The sequence below is a fragment of the Chanodichthys erythropterus genome, chromosome 14, assembly GCF_024489055.1.
Source record: "Chanodichthys erythropterus isolate Z2021 chromosome 14, ASM2448905v1, whole genome shotgun sequence".
In the NCBI taxonomy this organism is placed as follows: Eukaryota; Metazoa; Chordata; class Actinopteri; order Cypriniformes; family Xenocyprididae; genus Chanodichthys; species Chanodichthys erythropterus.
The window spans coordinates 17,016,105-17,043,155 of record NC_090234.1 but is presented as its reverse complement, the minus strand read 5'-3'; the positions used below and the strand labels follow the sequence as shown (position 1 = coordinate 17,043,155).

Sequence of the window (27,051 nt, the reverse complement as noted above, 5' to 3'; positions counted from 1 at the left end):
TAAACTCAAAGGTGATAATGATGAATTCTAGCTGAACAATGACACTATTTTCTTTTTAGAGTTGCTTTACAGTAGAATCAAACTCTGTTTGCATCATTGAATCATTATTTTCCTGTTTATCCCTATAAAGCTGCTTTGAAACAGTCTCTATTGTACAAAGCGCTATAAAAATACATTTGACTTGACTACTGAATTGTTAGCCTAGCATGCTAACTGCAAATTTTATGGAAGTCATTTGCAAGTCAGCAGACACCAAGGTAGCTTACTAGGATTTAGAACAGTCTTAGACTAGATAAAGTTTAATAACCATCTATAAACCCATACTAACCTCTTCTACAATGCACCGCTCTCTTTCTGGCATGCAGTCCCACAAGCAGCAGCATTCATTTCACTCTCAGGTAAACTAAAATAGAGAGATAGAGGAGGTAGGCAGTGAGCTCCAGTAGTTTCTGTTAACCCATTCAGTATTTTCTGCATGTCAACATGATTTTTTTTATTATTTGTGCATATCAGCATTTCACACCTGTGAACCCACCGTGTTCACATGTGGAAATGGCCGCTGCGTGCCATATCACTACCGCTGCGATCACTATAATGACTGCGGTGATAACAGCGACGAGACAGGCTGCCTGTTCCGCCCCTGTGACCCCAACAATGAGTTCACCTGCAATAATGGGCGCTGCATTGCACGGGAATATGTCTGCAATGGAATAAACAATTGTTACGACAATGGGACATCAGATGAACAGAACTGCGGTAAGTATAAACAGCCTAACGTTTACAAGCATTTATTAGATATGACGTTTTGTCTCATAAATTAACGGCTTCTCCTTTATGAAACACAGCTGAGAGGACATGCCAGCCAGAGCACACCAAATGCCAGACCACCAACATCTGCATCCCACGCTCGTACCTGTGTGATGGAGATAATGATTGCGGCGACAACAGTGACGAGAGTCCGACACATTGTGGTGAGTTTCCCCGTCCCACACTCTCCCTCTCTCCTGTGGGGGAACATGGTCGGTTAGGTTCATAAATTCATTAGGTTCATTATATAACGCTGTTGTGAGTTAAAGGATTCGTTCACTTCAGAATTCAAATTTCCTAATAATTTACTCACCCCCATGTCATCCAAGATGTTCATGTCTTTCTTCAGTCGAAAAGAAATGAAGGTTTTTGATGAAAACATTCCAGGATTTTTCTCCATATAGTGGACTTCACTGGGGTTCAACGGGTTGAAGGTCCAAATGTCAGTTTCATTGCAGCTTCAAAGAGCTCTACATGATCCCAGATGAGGAATAAGAGTCTTATCTAGCAAAACAATCTGTCATTTAAAAAAAATAATAATAATAATAATTATATACTTTTTAACCACAAATGCATTACATCTTGCACTGCACCACGCATTACGTACTCATGTTGGAAAGGTCATGCATGACGTAGGTTTTCAAAGCGAACATGCAAAGACTAAGTCAAACGGCCTTTAACAAAAAATATAAAACAATGTCAGACGATTTTGAAGTTGAAAGAGAAAATAAGGTGGTTTTTTTCGCCCTACCGCGATACATCATGCGTGACCTTTCCAACATGATTACATAATGCGTGGTGCATCGCAGTGCAAGTGCATTTTTGTTTAAAAAGTGTATAATGTTGTATTGAATGCAATAATATAAAAAAATAAAATTATAATAAAATACTAATATTTTAATAATAATAAATTATGAAAATATAATTGTCAGAATGACAAAAATATAATAGTTCTATTTTAGTTAGATGCTACATTACAAGGTAGATATGACAAAAAAATGTAGTAGTGTAACGATCTAGGTGTGACTAACATGACCAAGATGCAAAAAGTTCAAAAACAAATGTATTTAATAAGTAAAACAAACTCAGGTAATCCACAGGCGAGAAGGCAACGTAACCGCATGTAACATAAGACATTACCAGACAACAAACTGAAGGAAATGAGGAACTTAAAGGTCCCGTTCTTCGTGATCCCATGTTTCAAACTTTAGTTAGTGTGTAATGTTGTTAGAGTATAAATAAAATCTGTAAAATTTTAAAGCTCAAAGTTCAATGCCAAGCGAGATATTTTATTTAACAGAAGTCGCCTACATCGAACGGCCAGTTTGGACTACATCCCTCTACTTCCTTCTTTAATGACGTCACTAAAACAGTTTTTTGACTAACCTCCGCCCACAGGAATACACAAAAAAGGGGGCGTGGTCGTGTTGCGCTCCCACGGAGAAGAGCAATAGTTGCGTTTGTAGAGTGTGTTTGTCGCCATGTCGTCGAAACGCTGTAATTTTCATCCCGCAGTCCAATCACCTTTGTTTGGCCTTCCCAGGGACGCTGTACTTAGAGATCAATGGTTACAATTTATGTTTAACTCGGTTCCCGAAAATTATAATTGTGGTATCCTTACTGCAATAGTTAATGTTGGACTGCAGTGCACATAATGGCCACAAGATGTGTTTATGTATATGGCTGTTTTCCGTATGAGGTACTCTTCTGAGTGAGTGCAAACGTTATACATTTTCTGTCGCTGCTTGTGGAGATTAAAGAGTTCAGTCTCTCAGGAATTATTGTCTTTTGTGTTCATTTGGCACAACACCACAATAATCCACATGTAAAACTATGTGCAGCACATGTTGTGGTAAGAGGCGTGACCTTTCCGGGCAAGGAGCGCTAAGCTGCTGTCGAATCACAACACAGGAACCGCTGGCACAATCAGAACTCGTTACGTATTTCTGAAGGAGGGACTTCATAGAACAAGGAAGTCATCATCCCGTTTTTATGACAGTGGAAACAGCGGTAAATTATGTGAAAAATACTGTGTTTTTTTTACACGCGAAACATGAACACATGTTATATTGCACACTATAAACACAATCAAAGCTTCAAAAAAACACGAAAAACGGGACCTTTAAAGACACAGTGATGATTAACTTGAAGACTAACAGGTGTGATCCTTAAATGAGTGTCCATGGCAACTATTAACTGGCGGGAACACAGGAACCAGGTGACTGAAGTTCCAATATGAAAACAAAACAAAGGCAAAATGTGACAAGGAGTAGTAATAATAAGTAAATAAATAAATAATGAATCAATTAATCAACCATCAGGAAAATCTGTATAATCATTTCAGTTGTTTATTTCTGTTTGAGTGTGGAATTTAACAGCTCAAAATACATTAGAGAATCATTTCCTTTTGCTTTTTGAGCCAAAGTTGTTGCTCAACTTGCCCTTTCTGGAATTTCAGTTAAATTAGTGATCCATGTATGTGAGCGGCTCCACCTGCTGCCGCTGAGGAACAGTTATTTCTGGGCTTTCTGGTTTGATGATTGTTTGTACCCTGTTTTGCATAAGGGGGGGATATAAATATTTTGTAACATTATAAATGTCTTTACTGTGACTTTACTGTGACTTACTGTGTTTATGACCCATGTCTGCCATTTGAGGCTGACTGATTGATTTAACCTTTATCTGTTTAGTTGACTTTAGTGTTTGTTCATCTCTGACCGACCATGTTCCTCACTCCTCAGCCACATCTACATGTTCCCAAAACGAGTTTCGCTGTTCGAGCGGACGCTGTATTCCCGGCCACTGGTACTGTGATGGTGGTACAGACTGTAATGATGGTTCTGATGAGCCCACGACCTGCAGTAAGTACTAAACATAACAATACACTTTAATGGCAAATTTATATGCCAGTATATTTTTTTATATGATGAATATCCAGCATATGTGGAAAAAAGTTAATTTTGGACCACTTTACTGGGGAAACTGTGAGTATAAAGCTAGATAAAGCTGTGTTTATCAAAGGAAACCATTGGCCATGTTTCTGGGTGGTGTGTTAATGATAGGTATCCTGCCTAATTGGTTACCATGGTGATAGAGGGAATTGAAGTTGTAGGGAGTTGATGTTGCCCCCCACCCCTATTGTTACGCTCCACTGATGATGCATTCAGTTAAAGAGTGGAAAGATGAGGCTGATGTTGTGTGCAAGAAACTGGTTCAGCTGGCAGAAACAGAACTAAAATGTAGTAATTCAGACCAGCATGTTTGTGGCAATTTGCTGAGTCTGAGAGCTTCTTATCCAGTGGTTCTACTCGTAAGTAATGTATATGTTATGACCATACAAATGCAAGTTTTTATTTATGATGTTTATATATTTATGTCAATACAGATTTGCTTTATAATTTTGTTTGCTTTCATTTATTCAGTGGCCTATATATATATGTGAGTCAGAAAGAACTGAAGTGATATATGGGTGATTCTTGCTATGCAATGCATTTTCATGTCCCAAAAATAGATGTCCCAAAAGATGCTCAAAACTGCCTTTATTTATAAAAAAAAAAAAAAAAAAAAAAGATATATTTTATAATATCTTCTAAAATATTATTGCAATTTAAAATAAATATTTTTTAAATAAATACATTTTAAAATGTAATTTATTCCTGTGATGCAAAGCTGCATTTTCAGCATCATTACTCCAGTCTTCAGTGTCACATGACAGAACTCATATTTATTTAACAGTTGTGCTGCTTAATATTTTTGTGGAAACCGAAAAATACTTTTTTTTTTTCAGGATTCTTTGATGAATATAAAGTACAAAACAACAGCAGTTTTTTTGAGATATAAATATTTTGTAACATTATAAATGTCTTTACTGTGACTTTTGATCGATTTAATACATCCTTGCTGAATAAAAGTATTAATATCTTCTTTTTGACGCCAAACTCTAAATGGTAATGTGTTAGATAATGTTCATTTATCACAGTTAAGTAAATATAGGGATGAATTTTAAATTATTTCACTACTTTGGTGTGGGTGTTGCCATTTTTGGGATGTCCAAGATATTATTTATTAAGAAATATTAAGATTTTTTTTTTTTTTTTCAAGCCAAAGTGTTTCAAAAGTAACTATAATTTATAGGTTTTTGTTTGTTTGTTTGTTTGTTTTACAATACGAGGGCATATCTTAAAAGTCTGATATATGGAAATATAAGTATTATAAACTAAAACGTGCTACTTTACAGACAAGCCCAATAACATCAAATAACTAGAAGCTACAATAATATGAAAAAGGTTAGCTTTTCTGAATGACACTTCAGTGGTATCTGAAGTGCCTTTAACTGTTTGGGTGTGTGTCTATGATGCCAGTGCTCAGTCCAGCCCTCTATTGTGTGTCACATTCCTCCAAAGTGACGTTCAGCAGAAAAGCCCTCACACACACACACTGGCCCTTCCTTTGACATTCTCTGCCCCCTCCTCTCACACACACTGCCCCATCCTCTCGCTTTTGTCCCCATTAATCACAGCACCCCTCGGTGCCTTTTGTTCAAGCAGGACACTGGAGAGAGGAATGCTTATTCTCTCCCAGAATTCCTCTGCCTGTGGAATCCAAGCACTCAGCCACGTTTCTGGCTGTTCAGGATGGGATTTAATGGTTAAATGGATTACGTAGGCCGCATGTTCCTTAGTTCCCTCTGAGGTCAATGTGAGACATGGCCCTCGGGCAGGTCGCTCTTCTGCTGCTTCTTGATCCGTGGCTCACTGCGGTGTGTCTGACCCCTACAGCCACCCTGGTGAGGACCTGCAACTCTGAGCAGTTCCGCTGCGATGACGGAAGGTGCATCGCTTCGTCCTGGATCTGCGATGGAGACAACGACTGCGGGGACATGAGCGACGAGGACGAGAGACACAACTGTGGTCAGTATTGCTCGGTTCAAACCTGAATTCGATTCCACTCCCCCTCTCTTGCTTGTACAGGTCTCATTTCTCAATGTACTTTTGCTATAATGTGTTATTAAAATGTTTGTCCCTTTGGATTTACCACAAGAGCTTTACACACAGAACAGCTGCAGAGTTATTGCAAAAGAGGCAACAATGTAAATTATTATATTTTATATATATATATATATATATATATATATATATATATATATATATATATATATGTATGTATATATATATATATGTGTAATAATATAATGCAATAATTTACAATAGATTTATAATAACACAATTTACAATATAAATATAATAAACACAAACACACATGAGATGCGTGTGTATTATGTATGTGTGTGTATGTATGTGTATATATATATATATATATATATATATATATATATATATATATATATATATATATATATATATATATATATATATATATATATATATATATATATATATATATATATATATATAATGCAATGTATTCATTTAATTGTAAACACTAATTTATTTATTTATTTATTAATAAATAATGAATATCTTATTTAATAATGAAATGTATTGATGTAGTCCACATAAAAAATATTATTATTATTGTCTAAATTACTCTCACTTCATCTGCCATCTTGGATGAACTTTTTCAATTTCAATTATTTTCAATTCTTAGTTATGAACCCCAGACCACCTGTTCAATCACAGCAAACAAACTAAACAAGTTACTTGAAAATAATGGTTTTTTTTAATTATTATTACTTTTTATGTTTCATTTGTTTTAATTTCAGTTTTAGTTTTTATTTATTTGCAGTTAGTAATTTTAGTGCTTAATTTTAAACTTATTTTAGTCAGTTGCCAAGTCAACATTTCTGTTTTTATTTATATATCCTAATTATTGTTAATATGTAATAAATTTTTCCAGGAGCTCATTGCTTCTACCTTCAGTTAATCTGCTAACAGTGATTGTAAATTAATTGCCTAAATTATTACATTATTTGCTAACTGCATTCTTTAAATTGTAATGTTGACATCGTTTCAAAGCAGCTTTACAGAGAATGCATATGTATCGTGAAAAGTGCTATACAAATAAATGTGAATTGAATTTTATTTAAGCTACATTTTTGTTGGTGCAGCCATTTGCGTTAAAAATAACCAGTATATTAATATTAAATTATGCGAAGGAAAAACACACACATCACTCGGTTTCTCTGGCGAACTTGAACCTCTTTTTTCCCCACATATATCCATTTATTTATAACCGGTCATACACACATGACGCAGTATGAGGGCACACCCATTACAAACATTAACATTTAGTTAACATTAACAGTAATATCCCTGCTTGGGTCAGCGCCAAATGTTTTTATTCACCTTTATTGTTTCTTACTTGACTTTTTGGCTACATATTGTCTTCTTGTATCTTCTCTCTTCTCTAGTCCTTCCTCTCTGCACCTTTTTTCCTCCTTCTTTTTGTTCTCTCATCTCCATCAGTGTAGTAGGGTGCTGGTGGTTGGATGGCTAAGGTCTGAAGCCTCTGTGTAAGGAGTCTGCATTCCTAATTTCTCCTGCCTCACTCACTGCTTTGTGAGAGTCTTAGCTGGCTGCTCTCGCTGGATCAGCTCTTAAACTCTCTCTGTTCTCTCCAGTTCTCCAGTGGTTGCTCTTTCATAGCTGATGAGTAATTTTTCTCAGTTGAAGTGTCAAAAAAGTCTCAAAAATGTCCATAGGAGAAGAATAAATATACACAAAAGAGATAATTGTTGACATACAGTAAGAGTAAAGGATTGAATGTGGATGGCATAGTTAATAGATCAATAATATAGAAGAATCCTTTGCATTGGAACCTGTGATGCCCTAAAATGCTGTCTAGGTAGGCATTACAGAACCGTAATGGAATGCACAGCCACACTATGTGTTTACAGATTTATTACGCTGATTTGAACATAAATGTTGTACAAAATTGTATAATTTTTTTAATTCTGTCCTCTTGTTTTGTCTCAAACACGCAGCCAATCGCACCTGCTCTCCTCAAGAGTTCACCTGTATAAATAACAGGCCTCCTCAGAGGAAGTGTATCCCCCGGGACTGGGTGTGTGATGGAGATGCTGACTGTTCGGACGCATACGATGAGCACCAGAACTGCACTCGAAGGTCCTGTTCCGCCAACGAGTTTGCCTGCAACAACGGCCTCTGCATCCGCAACTCCTACAGGTTAGAATTGCATTCAAAGGCTGCAAATATATTGTAAGAGAAGCAAAGAATGCAGTCTCCTCATTGGCAAGCCACTTTGATTAAATTTGATTAAAACACATTTTTAAATATTGTTTTATTTTTTTGACGCCATAACTGCATCGCCGTTAAACTACAATTATTATTATCATCATCATGAATAATAATAATAATTATAATAATAATAATCATAATAAATATAGAAAATGCATTGTATTATAATTGGAATTAATTTTATTTATTATTTAAATAGAATTATTATATAATTAAAAAAATATATGAAATTTTTATTTACATAATTTGATATAATAATAATAATAATAATAATAATAATAATAGTAATAATACATATAAAAATGCATAGTATTTAAATTAAAAAAAAATTAGTATTTTTTTTAATATTTTATTTTTATTTATAAATTTTTTTATGAAAGGGGAATTTTTCAATACCAACCATTTGATCCTCTTTTTTATATATATATATATATATATATATATATATATATATATATATATATATATATATATATATATATATGTTTATAATGATTTTACAGTGTTTTTACAAGGCTTACTTGATGAAAACATTGTTTTGGTTCCAATAAAAACAGTTCCAATTGTTTCCAATAATAAACAGCAGTTTCTCTCATAAATCCCTGCTGTGCGTTTCGTGTCTACTAGGTGTGACCGTCGTAATGATTGTGGAGACAGCAGTGATGAACAGGGCTGCACCTATCAGCCATGCCAACAACACCAATTCACCTGTCAGAATGGGCGCTGCATCTCACGGGATTTCGTCTGTGACGGGGACAACGACTGCGGGGATGAATCTGACGAGCTGGATCACCTGTGCAGGACTCCAGCGCCCACCTGCCCACCTGGAAACTTCCGGTGTGACAACGGGAACTGCGTGCCGCTCAGCGAGTTGTGTGACAGGAATGATGACTGCAACGACAACAGTGACGAGAAAGGCTGTGGTAAGCACTGTGTCATGTTATCATCAGATTTCATTTACGGGACTGGCTCTTGTTTCCAGTGGTGGACAGTAACAAAGTTTTTTTTTTTCTTCTTTTTTTTTTTTTCTTTGTTGTACTTTAAAACATTTTGTAGTATCTGTACTTTATTTAGTATTTTTATTTTGGGAAACATTTACTTTTACTTCACCACATTCCAAAGAATTATATTGTACTTTTCACTCCACTACATTGCAAGGATTCAGGAATCCAAGGAATGGACTCCCGTGAAAATAAGTGACCTACATCCATAATAATTTTTTCACCACTAGGTGGTGCTGGTCCGAAACTTCTCAGACTCCTTCAGAGCATTGTGCCGATGACCCATACTAAGTTTCGTAAAGATCCATTCATGCGATCAGGAAATACAGCATTTTACTGCAAAATTCACAATGGTCGATGCCAAAAATAGCCAATATGGGAAAAGTGGATATCATTCAACTTGGCATAATGCCCTGAATCTAACAAGACCACTATGATTTTTTGGACAAACCATTTAGAAGTTATAAGCAAATATAGCCACTTTTCATATTTCATATAGGTGGTGCTGCGCCGAAACGCAGCTTGTATCCTCAGTTCATGATTGTGATGACATGTACCAAATTTGGTCTGAATACGATAAACCATTGAGACAGAGCCTTACGTCTATTTTCGCAAGCTCTACGTAAAATTCGCTTGCAAGTTTTTTGAAAAATCTAATCAGTTTAACAAATCAACTTGAAATCCACAACTTTTTGTCGGCATGGTCTGAAGATGATCTGGTTCAATTTTCGTGAAAATTGGAGCAACGGCCTATGAGGAGTTAGAAAAAGTAGGTTTTCTGGAAAATTATAAATGGTGGGAAAATTTTCATGATGGAAAATGACGTCATATGGTGCAATTGATTCATCTTAAGCCAAGGAATCTGATGAAAAAATTTGACGAAACAAAGAATTTTGTTTCTAGCCCTTACAGTTCAAAAGTTATTAACATAAACATGAGTGCAAATTTGGACAGTTGGTGGCGCTAGAGGGATTGAGATAGAGACTCCAAATTTGCTATGGAGACAATTCAGACTGTCCTCTACCTGTGTGCCAACTTTCATAACTTTTCCACAAGCTGTTCTATGGCCCACCATAGACTTCCAGAGCTGAAAAAGAATAAGAACGCCAACGGATACAATAGGTGCCTACGCACCTTCAGTGCTTGGCCCCTAAATATATTCAAATAGAAAAGAGTACTTTTAAATTGTAATAATATCAATACAGTTTTTACTGTATTTTTGATCAAATAAATACAGCTTTGGTGAGCATAATAGACTTTTTTTATTGTTTCAGGCATCAATGAGTGCACAGACCCGTCCATGCACCACTGCGACCACAACTGCACCGACACGCCCACCAGCTTCATCTGCACCTGTCGTCCCGGTTACCGTCTCATGTCCGACAACAAAACATGCGACGATGTGGACGAGTGCTCCGTCACGCCCAGCGTGTGCAGTCAGGTGTGTGAGAACACCATGGGCTCGTACGTCTGCAAGTGCGCGCCAGGCTTCCTCCGTGAACCCGATGGCCGCAGCTGCCGGCAAAACAGCAACATCACCCCGTACCTGATCTTCAGCAATCGCTACTATCTGCGCAATCTTTCTACGGATGGCGAGGCCTATTCGCTCATTCTGCAAGGCCTCAGCAGCGTGGTTGCTCTGGACTTCGATCGCGTGGACAAACGCTTGTACTGGATTGACGTGAGCCGGAGGGTGTTGGAGCGGATGTTCTTTAACGGGACGGGCCGAGAAGCAGTGGTTAACGGGGTTTTGCATGGAGAAGGCCTGGCGGTCGACTGGGTCGGGAGGAAGCTGTACTGGGTCGACAGCTTTCTCGACTGCATGAAAGTGTCGGAGCTGGATGGGCGGTTTGTGAGGAAGTTAGCAGAACACTGTGTGGATGTTAATAACACGTACTGCTTTGAGAATCCCAGAGCTATTGTGTTGCATCCGAAGTTTGGGTGAGTGTACCAATGTTTTAAGGAATTTTCAGAGCTATGGAAAAATAACTGCGACCATGTGCACATTGCAAAATATTAGTAGTAAAACATAAATACAGGAGTGAGTCGCCTAAATCTGTAGTTGCCAGCTGGTGCATTCTGATAGGATTGTGGGGGAAAAAAATGCTAAACGCAACCAGTGAACTACAACCAACTATAAAACAATGTGTACTCAAGATTAGTGTTGTCAAAAGTACCGACTTAAATTTATGTCTCTGATTGGCCATTGTGTTCACACACTCAACAGATATGTCTGTGATTGGCTAGAATGATCAACGCTTCAAAAACATGTTGTAAATAGACATCTTTGACGCTCTTCACCAAACGCTTACACAGATACACACTGGAGCATTTGAAAGCAGGTGGATATGGATCAGCTGATAGACGCCTGCTTTCAAACGCTCTCATGTGTGTCTGTGTAAGTGTTCTGTGTATTTACAACATGTTTTTGAAGCGTTGATCATTGTAGCCAATCACAGACAAATCCGTTGAGTGTGTGAACACAATGGCCCATCGAAGGTATTTGAGAATCCGTTCAAAAGCTTGCATTTTGGTGCAAATAAATGTATCATTTGGCAAGTATATATATATATATATATATATATATATATATATACATGGGGGGGGGGGGGGGGGTATCTGATTTTACATCAGATACATGTAACTTTACTCACAGCTGATTTGGGTTTGTGATCTCTAACTCAGAATAAAATCTGCTCCGGAGCAGGTTAGCCGTGTAGCATAAGTTACCATAGCAATGAACCCCACTAAAACCAATCCACCTTCATAAGCCAGAAAAACCAAAGTTTGCTCAAACTAATCTTGAACTTACCTGGGAAGCAACTGAAACCGGCTTTGTGCAACAGAACAGGATTAAGCTCTTAAGAGTGTTTTTAACTTGTATGTGACCTTTACATTGTTGGAATCTGTTTTAGCTTCTGTATCAAATGTCATCTTTGTGCAGATACGTGTACTGGACTGATTGGGGAGACAAAGCCTTCATTGGACGTGTTGGAATGGATGGAAATAACAAGTCGGCCATCATCACTACTAAGATTGAGTGGCCCAACGGTCTCACTATTGACTACACTAATGACAAGCTCTACTGGTCTGATGCTCACCTCAACTACATCGAGTAAGACATTCTCATGTTTATATCATGCCCATGAGAGCATATGAGTCCTAATTCCAGGGTCCTTGTAGTAACTTGACGGCACTGCTCTATGGTGACATTAGGGGCTTTCGCACCGGAGGAACCTGCTCATAGTTCCCAGAACTAATGGCGGAAGTACACGCTTTTTGGCATGTTCGCACCACAGGAACTGGGAATGATTTAAGTTCTAGGAACGCCTTCTGGGGGGACTAAATTAGCTCCTACTTCAGAGTAGGGTCTAAACCAGTACTATAGGAACTATCAGTGACGTAAGTGTACGATGATTGGCCGAACAAACACGAAACACCGCCATTTAAAAAAAGAGCTGTCTACACACACAGTTTATAGCCTATATATTTACTCTACAAACATGGAAAACAATGATAGATGGACCTCTCAACCTTACGCTAAGGAGAAAATCCAGCACCACTTTGAGTTGACCAAGCAAAACACGATTATGTATTTCTGCTCAGCTTGTGATATTGGGCATCAACCACATGGCATAATACGCTAATACTTTTTCATATGCTGTTTACTGTCTTTTTATAAAAATTCTAGCAAATAACGTATTAGACAGGACTGTTAAACAGATCATAAACTAATGAAGACAGAAAATTGGAACACTGTGTGCTCAGGCTCTGGTGTTCTCTTCGCCTTCAAAATAAAAGTCACAACAAAAATTGCAGCTTACGTCACAAAAATAATTTTTCAAAGTTGTAAACAAAACAAAGAAAATTCAAGTATGTTTTAGTAGAAAACACAATTTCAGTGTTTCTACTTTAACAGTTCACATTTAATTCATAGAATTTCTGAGTGAAAATTGTTTCTACGACTTTTTTTTCAGTGCATTGGTAGTTGTAGCTGGAATAATTTCTTTGACAAGTTTAGAAAGCAAATACTTCATTAAAAATGTATGTGCAGGTCAGAGAACATGATTAATTATGCAGGTTTTTTTTTTTTTTTTTGCATTATTTTTAGCACAAAATTATCATGTTAAACGGAGATCCCTGTTTTTAAAATGTTTCTGTCTCCTCAGATTCTCTGATCTGGATGGGCATCACAGGCACACTGTGTACGACGGTGTCCTGCCGCATCCTTTTGCCATCACGGTGTTCGAGGAAACCGTGTACTGGACAGACTGGAACACGCGCACGGTGGAGAAGGGCAACAAATACAATGGCTCCGGACGGGAAGCACTCGTCAACACCACCCACAGACCGTTCGACATTCACGTGTGCCATCCCTACCGCCAGCCCATAGGTGAGCCCGGGACAGCGTAACCCGAGCGGGATGCAGTCGCAGGCGTCCCTCTTCTATTACGGTCATTATCTCACGTCAGATCGCTATCACTTCCTTTAAACGTCCGCAGAGGCACTTAAGGGTCTTTGCCAATATTTACACAGTCCGACACAATGCCGCCAGTCTCTGCTCGCCTGTCTTTTCTCTGGGACAGGAAAGACTAAACTCTTTATCATTGCTTTAATGGCCAGGACAGGTAGTTTAAACTCTTTATCTGTGGGCTTCTTTAGAAAGAGGAGCTACAGCTACATGATGTGGAGCCACTTCCTGGTTCTTTGTAAGAGGATACAGTCTAACTCAGTGGTTTTCCACTGACTCTCCGGATTTTACTTTAAGTGTGACGACGCAATTCAATACTACATTTGTTTATCATACAAAAGTAAATAAAGATGTCCTGAAATGTTTTTAAAGTGTGAACTTTAAATATTTGAAAATAAAATAATATTAATTTACAATATTCTTAAAATTATTCCTGTGATTATATGTTTGGTTGAATAATAGAGCTTGAATAATAGAGAATAATAGTAAGAATATCGTAAATTAATATTTTTTAATTGCAACATTGAATGCATTTCAAACATTGAATATTTAGTTAAAAATCAAACACTGAAATGTTTGTTTGAAATTAAAATAAATATTAAATAAATAAATATTAATATAAATATTACTGTCTATTATTCATACATACATTGTATATTATTCATACATACATTATTCTATATTATTCACACAAAAGTAATTAAAAATGTCATTAAAATCCAACATTGTGATTTAATCAATGTGAGAAATTAAAATAAATATTAATATATAATATTATTGCAATTATTCTTATGCTTATGTTTAGTCAAGTATTATTTTTTATTCACACAAAAGTAAATAAAAATGTCATTAAAATCCAACATTGTAATTTATTCAATGTTTGAAATTAAAATAAATATTAATTTATAATATTCTTATATTTATTCTTATGATTATGTTTAGTCAATTATTATTTGCATTTATTTTAACATTTATTTATTTTTTATTTAGTTATGTTTTTTTATTCTAAAGACGTTTATTTTACTTTTGTACAAATAATAGGCATAATCGTAATAGAAAAATATAATTGTAATATTTTTAATATTTTACTATTATTTCAATTGTAAACGATGAATACATTTCAAACATTAAATAAATGTCAGTGTTTGATTTTAAGGACATTTTTACTTTTTTATGTATGGAATACATAATTGTTGGAATATTATAAACATATATTTATTTTATTTGCAAACATTGAATGCATTTCAAACATTGAATATATCCTTAAAAATCAAACACTGAAATGTATTCAGAGTTTAAAAATCAACTAAACATTATATATTTAGTTAATTGCTATTTGTATTTATTTTATCATTTGTTTATTTATTTTTCTTATGTTTTTTTTTATTTTTTATTCTAAGAACCTTTTTTAGTTTGTCTGAATAAAATCAAATAATCATTAGAAAAATTTATTTTTATATTAATTTCAAACATTGAGTAATAATTGTCTATGATTCAGGACAAACCTGCGACCCATTTTTGTTCTTGATCCATTAGCATAGAGCCACAGATATAACTCTCACTATATCTTTCCCCTGTAGTGACGAATCCTTGTGCAGTCAATAACGGAGGCTGTTCTCACCTGTGTCTTCTGCGAGCGGGGGGTCAAGGTTATACCTGCGAGTGCCCAGACCATTTCCTTACTGTGCAGATAGGGGGCGTGGCACGCTGTCTGCCCATGTGTTCCAGCACGCAGTACAGATGTGCAAACAACGAACGGTTAGTTCATCCTTGCCACTTTGTACATCTGCTTTCATTTCAGGCTCTGTTCTAAAACTTAATGAGCTGACTTGATGTATACTGCCTACATAGACAGCTTCCTTTTAAGGGAGCATCCAAAGTAAAATGGAATCTTTTGTTTTGTCTCTCTCTAAAGCTGTATCCCTATTTGGTGGAAGTGTGATGGTCAACGGGACTGTAGAGACGGCTCTGATGAACCCTCCACATGTCCCGTTCGGCACTGCAGACTGGGCCAGTTCCAGTGTAATGACGGAAACTGCACCAGCCCACACTTCCTGTGTAACTCTAATCAGGACTGTCCTGATGGCTCGGATGAGGACACAGTGCTGTGTGGTATGGAACAAACCAATATCATGTCAATAGCCCCTTTTACACATTTAGTCTTTACTGGTAAATTACCGCTAAGAGATCATGTGTGAATAGGACCTTTTCAAAAATACCAGTTCTGGCAGTTTACTGGTATGAGAAGTTGTAACATTACCAGTAAATAACCTGTGTGTGAACAAACAATGAAGATTGCAATTCTGACATTTTCTCGCAATTCTGACTTTTTCCTCGCAATTGTGAGTATATATCTCACAATTCTGACATTTTCTCGCAATTCTGACTTTTTCCTCGCAATTGTGAGTATATATCTCGCAATTCTGACATTTTCTCACAATTCTGACTTTTTCTCGCAATTGTGAGTATATATCTCACAATTCTGACATTTTCTCGCAATTCTGACTTTTTTCTCGCAATTGAGTATATATCTCACAATTCTGACATTTTCTCGCAATTGAGTATATATCTCACAATTCTGACATTTTCTCGCAATTCTGACTTTTTTCTCGCAATTGTGAGTATATGTCTCACAATTCTGATATTTTCTCGCAATTGCGAGTATATGTCTCACAATTCTGATATTTTCTTACAATTCTGACTTTTTTTCTCGCAATTGTGAGCATATATCTCACAATTCTGAAATTTTCTCGCAATTCTGACTTTTTCTTGCAATTGTGAATATATATCTTGCAATTCTGACTTTTTTTCTCGCAAATGAGTATATATCTCACAATTCTGATATTTTCTTACAATTCTGACTTTTTTTCTCGCAATTGTGAGTATATATCTCACAATTTTGACATTTTCTCACAATTGCGAGTATATATCTCACAATTCTGACTTTTTCTTGCAATTGTGAGTATATCTCACAACTCTGATATTTTCTCGCAATTCTGACTTTTTTACTCGCAATTGTGAGCATATATCTCACAATTCTGACATTTTCTCGCAATTCTGACTTTTTTACTCGCAATTGTGAGTAAATCTCGCAATTCTGACTTTTTTCTCACAATTGCGAGTATATATCTCACAATTCTGACATTTTCTCGCAATTGAGTATATATCTCGTAATTCTGACATTTTCTCACAATTCTGACTTTTTCTTGCAATTGTGAGTATATCTCACAACTCTGATATTTTATCGCAATTCTGACTTCTCACAATTGTGAGTATATATCACGCAATTCTGACTTTTTCTCGCAATTCTGACTTTTCTCGCAATTGAGTATACATCTCACAATTCTGACATTTTCTCGCAATTCTGACATTTTTTTCTCGCAAATGAGTATATATCTCGCAATTCTGACTTTTTTCTCGCAATTGTGAGTATATATCTCATAATTCTGATATTTTCTCGCAATTCTGTCTTTTTTTCTCCCAATTGTGAGCATATATCTCGCAATTCTGACTTTTCTCGCAATTCTGACTTTTTTCTCACAATTGCGAGTATATATCTCACAATTCTGACATTTTCTCGCAATTGTGAGTATATATCTCGCAATTCTGACATTTTCTCACAATTGTGAGTATATATCTCGCATTTCTCATTTATAAAGTCCAACTCTGAGGGGAAAAAAGACGGACTTTTTCTTCAGAATTGTGAGTTTATATCACGCAATTCTGAGAAAAAAAGTCAGAGTTGCAAGATGTAAACTTACAATTGCGAGAAAAAAGTCAGAATTGTGAGATATAAATTAGCAATTTTTTTTTTTTTTTTTGTATTCAGTGGCTGAAACAAGCTTCCATACCTTACACCTGTCACTCAAATGTCAAAAAAATGTCAAATTGAATAGATAGTAAAACTACTAAAGCACTTCTCCTCATGGGAGCGAATGAAGACAGCGGCACAGTATTTGAAGATTATTTCTGATGACTGACATCACTGAATTTACCAGTATTTTGGTGCTAATATGTGAATGGTCTCTCAACAGTAAAAAGCCAGAACGCCCTTGCTTGTGTGAACAGCATATCTTTGTGTTTACCGGTAAAGTCATTCTGGTATTTTATGGTAATTTACCTGGATTACTGTGAAAGGGCCTAATGTTTACACTGCTGCCAATGATGCGGCCTAGTGGCTAAAAATCAAGGCAGGAATCTGAAAGGTTGTAGGTTTGAACCCCATGATAAAATGTACACTGCATACAAAACAACATTGTTTTTAATTGGCTGTTGCCATGTTGTGTTCAGAAATGCATCTTCCTCTGTTTCTGTACCGTCAGCCACGCATCAGTGCGAGTCGCATCAGTGGCAGTGTGCCAATAAACGCTGCATCTCTGAGGCCTGGCAGTGTGACGGGGAGAACGACTGTGGCGACGGCTCCGATGAGGATCCCGCACACTGCTCCAGCAGGACCTGCAGACCCGGACAGTTCAAGTGCAGGAACGGCCGCTGCATCCCGCAGAGCTGGAAATGTGACGTGGATGATGACTGTGGAGACAACTCCGACGAGCCCATTGATGAATGCAGTGAGTTGCTACAGCATTACTATTATTTTATTAAATTGGTTGAAATTAGTAAAGGAATAAAAAGGAGAAATTGTGCTGCAGTATTTTTCATTATTCTTAATCATCTGTATGATGTTGTTTGCAGTGGGTCCAAGCTACAGATGTGACAATCACACAGAGTTTGACTGCAGGACAAACTACCGCTGCGTTCCTCTGTGGGCCGTGTGCAATGGACACAACGACTGCAGGGACAACAGCGATGAACAGAACTGCGGTGAGACGTCAGACAAACCACAAATAAAAACTTGACTCAGCATAACTGTTTTTATTCATATTTCATAAACAGAAGTGCTTATAACTGATGAACAATATTGCAAAAGTAGCAAGATTGAAATTCAAAAATTCAGAATTACTATGAAAAATGTATTAAACAAAAAATTGATTACTTAACTGAAAACACAACTCTTAACTGTAACCGTTTTTTCTTACTTAACTGTAACCATATTTATTCACGAACAGCAGAGCTTAAAAACTAAAAAAAGTAATATTTTTAATATGTATTAATAAAATAGTAAATGGAGTAAAATTAAATAATTTATCAAACAAAATTGTATTAGATGACTGAAAACGACTCAGTGTAACCTTTTTCATTCACAAACAGCAGTGCTTACAACAGAAAAATTTATATATTTATTAAATAAAAAAATAATAAACCAAAATTAGTAATATTCAAATTCAAAATCTTTTTTTCTGTTTCCTAATCTAGCTTTTTTGGCTTATCCGGTTTAAATTCTTTTAGTTTTTTGCAGTCTAAATAGCAAAAAAGATATTAAATCTTTTTTTCTTTTTTCTTTTTACAAATTGAGAGTTTTTTCAATTGTCTTTTTAAAACATTAAATACTGTATATGCAGTGCTCACTTTTCACAGTCGAATCAACCGATGGATAGAATCAAGTTCCGTCCTACGTTTTTTCAATAATCTGCTTCACTCAGAAAAACGTCACAATATAACAGTAAAGTCGGCTGCAATTTCTTTTTTAACAGATTTTTCTGACATTAACAGAACAAAACAAAAACACTAAAATTAAGACCAAGTACATTATATGTAACATATAATGTAAAATGACTTTGTATTGTCCCCATTATCAGTGATGTTATATAATGCTGTGGTGTGTGTTTGTCATGATGGATTGAATCGTCCTCTCACACTCCTGTGGTACATTAGTGAGTGTTAGTTCAGTCTCTCTGTGATGGACGGGCCCTCAGTGACCCCTCCTCCTGTCTGGGGCCACACCACTGATTTATGTGTGTGTTAGGTATGTCTGTGTCAGGCACCAGTGTGTGTGTGTGTGTGTGCAGTTGTGATTATGTTTGTATTGTTTCATTAAGGATCAAGAGATTTTACTCTGATTTTAGTGCACTGTAATTTGGTTTATGTTCTCTTACTATATGTAATTTATTACTACATGTAATTTTACAATAATGTTCAAATTACAGTTTTAAAATTAGTTTTCGGAAGTGAAAAAGAACAGTTCATCTTATAATTTACAGTTAAAAAAATATAAATTGAATTCCCCGTGTGACTCCTTACATTTTCATTGAAATAACTATGTTTCTTCTTAGTTTGTTCTTATTAGTTTTGTACATTTAAGGTTTTATGTTAGATTGTATGTTGTTAAATTAATGTGAATGGCTCAGTGAACCTATATATATAGAAGAATATAAATATTATATACCTCAGTAGGTTGGTATTTTAACATTACATCAGTTAATGAAATATATATATTTTTTACTATAAATTTAATTTAAATCCATAAAACCTCAAATGTTATTACCATATTTTTTACAGCAAAATTCAGGCACCCCATCTGCAGTTTTTTTTTTTTTTTTCACATAATGACAAACACACACACACACACGTATCCCTGGTTCTCCTGGGTCTTATCAGCTCCTCCTCTCTCCATTAGTGCCATCCTGCACAGAGAGGAGAGAGAGGAGAGATCGCCCTAATCTGACTGTAAGAATGTGCCACTGGGGTCAGATGTTCGTACAACTCCTCTTCCTTCCTTTCCTCTGTTGACCATGTGAAGATTTTCTGCCCCATTTCCTCCTCTTCCTCAGAGCTTTGTGCTGAAGCTTTATTAAAGCACATGTTGTTAGGTGTTAAATAAGGTCTAATGTACTGGTACTTTCTGCGTCTCTCCACTTGCGCTCTGTTTAACTTCAGCTTGTGTGTTAGTGTTTGTGTAAGCCTATGTTGTCTGTTGTGTTTGCAGAGGAGTTGACCTGTGAGCCGGCGGGTGATTTCCGCTGTGATAACCACCAGTGCATCCCCCTGCGCTGGCGCTGCGACGGAGACAACGACTGCGGCGACGGATCGGATGAACACAACTGCAGTGAGTAGCAGCACGCTGACCTCTCGGGATCGGTCAGCTCAATATAAAACATGAGTAACAAGAGGGATAGTTCGCCCAAAATCATTGTTTACTCACCCTTGTGTGGTTCACTGAAATACAAAAGTTGATTTTATTTTATAATTTTTAAGAATATCCTGGACATCCTTTTCTATTTAATGAAGTGAATGAAGCTGTCAAGTTTAAAAAGTGTTAAACTTTTGATGGGAACAAATTGGAAAGACAGAGAGTGTGGAGGAGATGGCGTGATGGCAGACAAGGTGCTGTGAGGTGTGAAAGGTTGACAAATGGTCTGCGCTAAACCTTTTGAGCTGCATGTTGAAATAAGCGCTGATTTTTTTCAGCACTTTCTCCTCCCTGCAGAAGAGCTATGGGGGTGTTGAACACGGGTCATTCCCCTGATAAATTCAGCTATGAACTCCCCTCTGAAAAACGGTCCTCTGGCTGAAGAGCAAGCCGTAGCTCGTCGGATCAAATCCTGCGACAGCCTAATTGTCCTCCTCATCTGTGTCAGAGGTTTTTTTGTGCTTTACTTAAACTGTTCAGGACTTTTTTTGCTGCACTTTGAGCTTACAAGCACTTTGTCAAACATCACTATTTACAAGACGCACTGTATTATTGCATTGTGCCTGAACTATTTTTTTAGTTGATGGTTTATGTAAACAAGTGGCAGATCTTGGGACATTGCCCCAATTCCTAAAATAACAACATGTTCTAAAAGCGCTTTGCTAATGCTATGTAAGCGTTATTTCTGAATCAGGGGTCCAAACTTACTTTACCACTGGTTGCACTAGTGTCACCCTATTCTTTTTTTCTTTTTCTTTTTTTTAAATTTATTTTTGCTACAACATGGGATTAATCAATGCATGCTGATGAATAGTTGTTTTATTCTGCATACCCTAGTTTTGTGCTGATGTAAAATGTTTTATTCTTCTATCAAATGAAAACCAGGAAAAATTATCAAAAACTATGAAAAAACTTTTCTTTTTTTTTTTTCTTTTTTTTTGATTAAAATCAAATCAACCTGTCCGCACACTTTATTTTTTAAAGTAATCAGCTATTGACCTCTTGTGCGCCATGCATGTTTACGTGACTGATAGGCTTGCTGCGATAGTCGGTGTTACCGTGTTCAGCCGCAACACCGGTTACTTCACTGGTGCCCACCACAGCACTGCATTCCCCCCCTCTCCCTTTGGAATTAGCACCAGTTCGGGGGTGGCATTTGCTTAAATGCTGGGTTCATTATTATTAGTATGCAATGTACAAACTCGCTTAAATAGGCGCTTTTACATTTCGATTTGAAACCAACTCTTCTGCCATCGTCTTGTCAGTCAGCTCCTCACTCTCGTGATGAATGAAACCCGACTCCTGCTGCTGATCTCTGCTGCAACTCTCGTTCGGCTCACGCTGCATTGAGCAGACACATACACGTTCAGTTTTTAATAGAAGTGTCTGTTCTCTAACTGAACTAAATTTCTATACTATACTATACGAAATAGCAATTTAAAACGGGGTGCAAAAGAGGGTATAGCGTAAATTACTCTTGTAAATATTAATATATACATTTCTATAGCTCTGATTGATTTTAAAGTACGCTGGTGCGTACTAAAATGGGTCATATGATGACACACACACAGGTCACAGGTCAGTGCAGGTCTAGAGACGCCTTTTTTAAAAGTTTCATTTATTTTAACTTCATGCAAAAGTCGCTGCAAAATTATGGATGCGAGACGCCAGCACAATGGTCAAAGTCCGTCTTGCGCGTTTACATTGAAAAACAATAGCACAAAAAAGTAGCGCAATGGAATGGAAAAATGTGTTCTGCGTGAACGGCCCCATTCTGCATAATTAAAGTTAATTTCATTACTAAAATAGTAGGCTTCCATTGCATTTATTTTCCAAATTGTCACTGGACAATAGTGAAAGTAATAGCAAACCTTAAATGGGACGAGTTCTATGATCAGATTAAACAAACAAACAAAAAACAACAAAAAAAGAGCTCTTTGGCAGCAAAACCAAGCTTCTGCAATGGCCATCCCAGTCCCCAGACCTGAACCCTATAGAAAATGAGTGGGGTGGTGAACTGAAGAGAAGAAGCACCAACATGGAGGTGGGACTCTTTAGGATCTGAAGAGATTCTGTATGGAGGAATGGTCTCATTATAGGAGAAGACTAAAAATTAAAAGTATATCTGCCAGCCCGTCGTTCTCTAGCTGCCTAGAACTGGGCCTGGTCACATATGCATATGCACAATATACAGTATATTCTCTGAACATTCTGAAAAAAGTATTAGCATTTTAATGCAGAGAATTTCTGCGTTGCTTGTTCAACAATAATTTCACCACAGTTCAGAGATTTTCAGGCATTCTCCTTTGCTTCATGCTTAAGAACGCCCCTTACTTGTGTTAAAATCACTGTGGCCAACAGCCACTTGGGCTTTATTGCTTCATTGGCCTGCCTGCCTTTTATGTATGTTCATGTGTGTCTGATTGACACGCTTCTTATGCGTCCGCAGCCCCTCGTCCGTGCACGGAGAGCGAGTACCGCTGTGACAACCTGCACTGCATTCCTGACCGCTGGGTTTGTGACCATGACAACGACTGCGAGGACAATTCTGACGAGAGAGACTGTGGTGAGTGAAAGAAAAGAAGAGACGGCAGAAAGGAAAAGCTATCAAAAGACAGATGGAGAGAGAAAGAGGACTGTGGCACTAGCCACCATGTTCAACATCATAATACTGTCTCTTTATTACAGATTGATCCTCAGTGGGTGATATCTCAATGCATTTGTGTGCCTGGATACCTTGTGAATGACTTACAGGAACTGTGCATAATTCATTCTCCATGGACTGTTAAAAGAGATTGCCTTCATTCTTTGTGGATGAATGTGTTTCAGAGCTGCGGACCTGTCACCCCGGTTACTTCCAGTGCAATAGCGGCCACTGCATCTCTGAGCGCTTCAAATGTGACGGCAACGCTGACTGTATCGACTTCACCGATGAAAGTTCCTGTCGTGAGTGTACCATGTTTTTAAATCTACTTAAAGTCTAGACGTCCAACTGAGAATGTCACTAGAAGACAGCTGTGGATTATATTGTAGCACCCTCTAGAGTCCAGAAGGGAAACTAGGGAATATCTTGGCCTTGAAAACACATGGAAATTTTACATTTTGATTAAAGATTATGGAGACAAACTTACACAGATTAATCATTCACAATAAGATCAGGAACCTGTTGAGCAGCATTAACTGTAGCTTAAACAGTAAGCCATGGCACTAGTAATGCCAAAGTCCTGGGTTATTGAGTCCAACTGAAGTCAAGTCACCTTTATTTATGTAGCACTAAATATAATACAGATTGTTTCAAAGCAGCTTCACAGTAATAAACAGGAAAATGATGATCTAAAAGCTCTAAAAAGTCAATAGTGTCGTTATCAGCTCAAGTAAGTTCAGTGTTGGTTTAGTTCAGTTCAATAACTGTGAAGTTAATCAATTATGAAATGAGTTTAATTCAGATCTAAGCAGCACTGTAGAAGATAATAGTGCTGTTATTCAGCACGAGTCAAGTTTTGTTCTCATCTGATATTGTCAGTGCAATATCAAAAGTGTCCTTTTTTTAAACCCCAACAAGCAAGGAACCCAAATCGATAAATGAATGTTTTCATATGCCAAGTTCTAAATGTATTATGAAAGTTTATGTTGACTTTGAGTTGTGTGTTCATATTTCAGCCACACGTTACCCGAACAGCACCTACTGTCCACCCTTCCTGTTTGAGTGTAAGAACCACGTGTGTGTGCAGCAGCACTGGATATGTGACGGAGATAATGACTGCGGGGATAATTCAGATGAGGAACTGCATCTCTGCTGTGAGAAACACATCTAGCTATCTATCCATCTATCTATATAGCTAGCTAGCTGTCTATCACATCTAGCTGTCTGTCTGTCCATCCATCCAATCGATCACATTCATCCATCCATCCATCCATCCAATCACATCCATCTGTCCATCCATCCAATCGATCACATTCATCCATCCATCCATCCATCCATCCATCCATCCATCCATCCATCCATCCAATTATCCATCACTTCCATCTGATCACATCCATCCATCCATCCATACATCCAATCGCATCCATCCCATCCATCCCATCCATCCATCCATCCATCCATCCATCCATCCATCCATCCATCCATCCATCCATCCATCCATCCTATCACATACATCCATCTAGTCACATCCATCCATCCATCCATCCATCCATCCATACATATATCCAATCGCATCCATCCCATCCATCCATCCATCCATCCATCCATCCATCCATCCAATCAATCACATCCATCCCATCCATCCAATCGATCCTATTCATCCATCCATCCATCCTATCACATCCATCCATCTAGTCACATCCATCCATCCATCCATCCATCCAATTATCCATCACTTCCATCTGATCACATTCATCCATCCATCCATCCATCCATCCAATCGATCACATCCATCCATCCATCTCATCACATCCATCCAATCACATCCATCCCATCACATCCATCCAATCACATCCATCTGTCCATCCATCCATCCATCCTGTCACATCCATCCATCAAATCGATCCCATCCATCCATCCATCCATCCATCCGATCCGATCACATTCATCCATCCATCCAATCAATCAATCAATCACATCCATCTGTCCATCTATCCATCCAATCAATCAATCAATCAATCAATCAATCAATCAATCACATCCATCTGTCCATCAATCCATCCGATCACATCCATCCAGTGCATAAAATCTTTACTACTAGCATATTTATAGTATTATTTGTTTAGTATATTAGCTATACAACCCAATAAACTGCAACTTTTGGCATTTTAGATGTAGAACAAATTATTAACATGCAAAAACTTGACGTGTCTTGTCTCCTCAGTGGACATCTCATGTGATCCTCCGTTCCGTTTCCGTTGTGATAACAATCGCTGCATCTACAGTCACGAGCTCTGCAACTCTATAGATGACTGCGGTGATGGAACCGACGAGAGAGCGGAGCATTGTGAGTGACGGTCAATTAATAGATTTTCACATCAAATAGACTAGCCTTTATTATGCTAACTATATGTAATATGTACCTGTTTATACCGTTTTAATTCCCCAAATTCTAATGAAACTGTTAAAACACCCTGCTTTGTGTGAATGATTCCTCAGGCGTGACTCCCACACATGGACCCTGCTCTGCAGACGAGTATAAATGTGGAAATGGTCAGTGCATTCCTCTGCAGTACGCTTGTGACGACTATGACGACTGTGAAGACCAGACCGATGAACTCGGATGCTGTGAGTTTTTATGTTGTTTATTTTCTTTCTTGCATGAAAAAAGTGAAAGACAATTTATGCTAACAAGCTCCAAAAAATGACCAAAAAAGAAGACTGTATCCTGTTTTCCTGCGTGTTTTTTGTAACATTTCTTCATCTCTCTTTGTCAGACTACGGCCATGGGCGCTCATGCAGTGAGAATCTGTGTGAGCATAACTGCACAGATTTGTCGACCGGAGGCTTCATTTGCTCTTGTAGACCTGGATATAAACCTAACCCGGAGGACAAGAACACCTGCGATGGTTTGTGATGTCATCTTAATACTTTCTTTATTAGAAGACCTCAATATTTACAATAAAACAGGCTTATATAGAGGCATTCCGGAAGCCAGCCAGAACAACGGGAATTCCTGCAGGGGTTTCAGTGACTGATCTGACCGTTTCAAATCTCAAATCACAATTCATTTTTTGTTTTTCTGTCCTTTGCCTGGAATCTCTTCTGTCTGTATGGGAGCAACATAAGAAGTACATGCCGTTCATGCTAGTGTTATGGAAGAATGAGTTGATTTTGATAGTTTTAATGCATTATGAATGTGAAATTAACTTCTGAAAGTTGGTTAGGAGAACTGTGTGAAGGGTTTTGAAAAAATAGCCAAAGTACTGAGAAATGTGTCCTAGCAATTCTTAAAAAATAAATAAATAAATAAATATTTTACTTCCTTCATGTGTAATGTGAAGTGTTTTCTCCTCATCTGCAGATGTGAACGAGTGTGAGATTTATGGGATGTGCCCGCAGCTGTGCAGGAACACTAAGGGCACTTATGAGTGTTTCTGCGCTGAAGGCTTTCGATCAGTGGGAGAGCAGCCAGGAGTCGAATGCGCGGCTGAGGGTGAGGCCTGCAGGTTTATTTTTTCTCTTTGGGATTATTTATCCACTTTTTTTTTTTTTTTACCTCCTATGGCCTCCTATAACATTCTTCTGTCAGAGGCAGTTTCAAAAGGTAGATAGTTGGGGTGTGACATGAGATCGTGATTACTTGATTAATCGTCAAAATAATTGACAGATAAGTGACACCTTTAGATTACTAAAAACTTTTCAAAATGCATTTAGGGACTTCCAGATAAAAGACTTTTCCAGTCATATTTCATCAATGAAGATTTCTTAAAAATAGTGTTAAAATATCTTTTTGTTTTGTGAACCCAATATTGTGTATTGTCTCGTCTCGTGAGTTTATCATCACACCCCTAGTAGATAGCATACTTTTTCTGCCTTAAAGG

General features: G+C 37.3%; 1 protein-coding gene across 6 annotated transcripts in view; it reads left to right on the top strand.

The window, feature by feature from the left end:
* The window catches only part of lrp2a (low density lipoprotein receptor-related protein 2a), a 110,620-nt gene that overhangs the window by 69,109 nt on the left and 14,460 nt on the right, over positions 1-27,051 (top strand). For 5 of the 6 annotated variants that reach the window (XR_010897199.1, XR_010897198.1, XM_067410622.1 and 2 more), the window contains 21 exons: positions 514-756; positions 846-971; positions 3,549-3,668; positions 5,586-5,717; positions 7,751-7,952; positions 8,652-8,947; positions 10,300-10,966; positions 11,970-12,140; positions 13,195-13,418; positions 15,077-15,254; positions 15,412-15,608; positions 17,819-18,064; positions 18,189-18,317; positions 20,320-20,439; positions 22,973-23,089; positions 23,353-23,469; positions 24,184-24,321; positions 25,392-25,514; positions 25,667-25,795; positions 25,945-26,076; positions 26,532-26,663. Coding sequence is in view for 4 of the 6 variants with exons in the window: in XM_067410622.1 (XP_067266723.1) it covers positions 514-756; positions 846-971; positions 3,549-3,668; positions 5,586-5,717; positions 7,751-7,952; positions 8,652-8,947; positions 10,300-10,966; positions 11,970-12,140; positions 13,195-13,418; positions 15,077-15,254; positions 15,412-15,608; positions 17,819-18,064; positions 18,189-18,317; positions 20,320-20,439; positions 22,973-23,089; positions 23,353-23,469; positions 24,184-24,321; positions 25,392-25,514; positions 25,667-25,795; positions 25,945-26,076; positions 26,532-26,663 (3,939 nt within the window). In the remaining 2 variants the exon portion in view is untranslated. The remainder of the gene's footprint in view (positions 1-513; positions 757-845; positions 972-3,548; positions 3,669-5,585; positions 5,718-7,750; positions 7,953-8,651; positions 8,948-10,299; positions 10,967-11,969; positions 12,141-13,194; positions 13,419-15,076; positions 15,255-15,411; positions 15,609-17,818; positions 18,065-18,188; positions 18,318-20,319; positions 20,440-22,972; positions 23,090-23,352; positions 23,470-24,183; positions 24,322-25,391; positions 25,515-25,666; positions 25,796-25,944; positions 26,077-26,531; positions 26,664-27,051) is intronic. The other variant, XM_067410621.1, reaches the window with a different exon arrangement.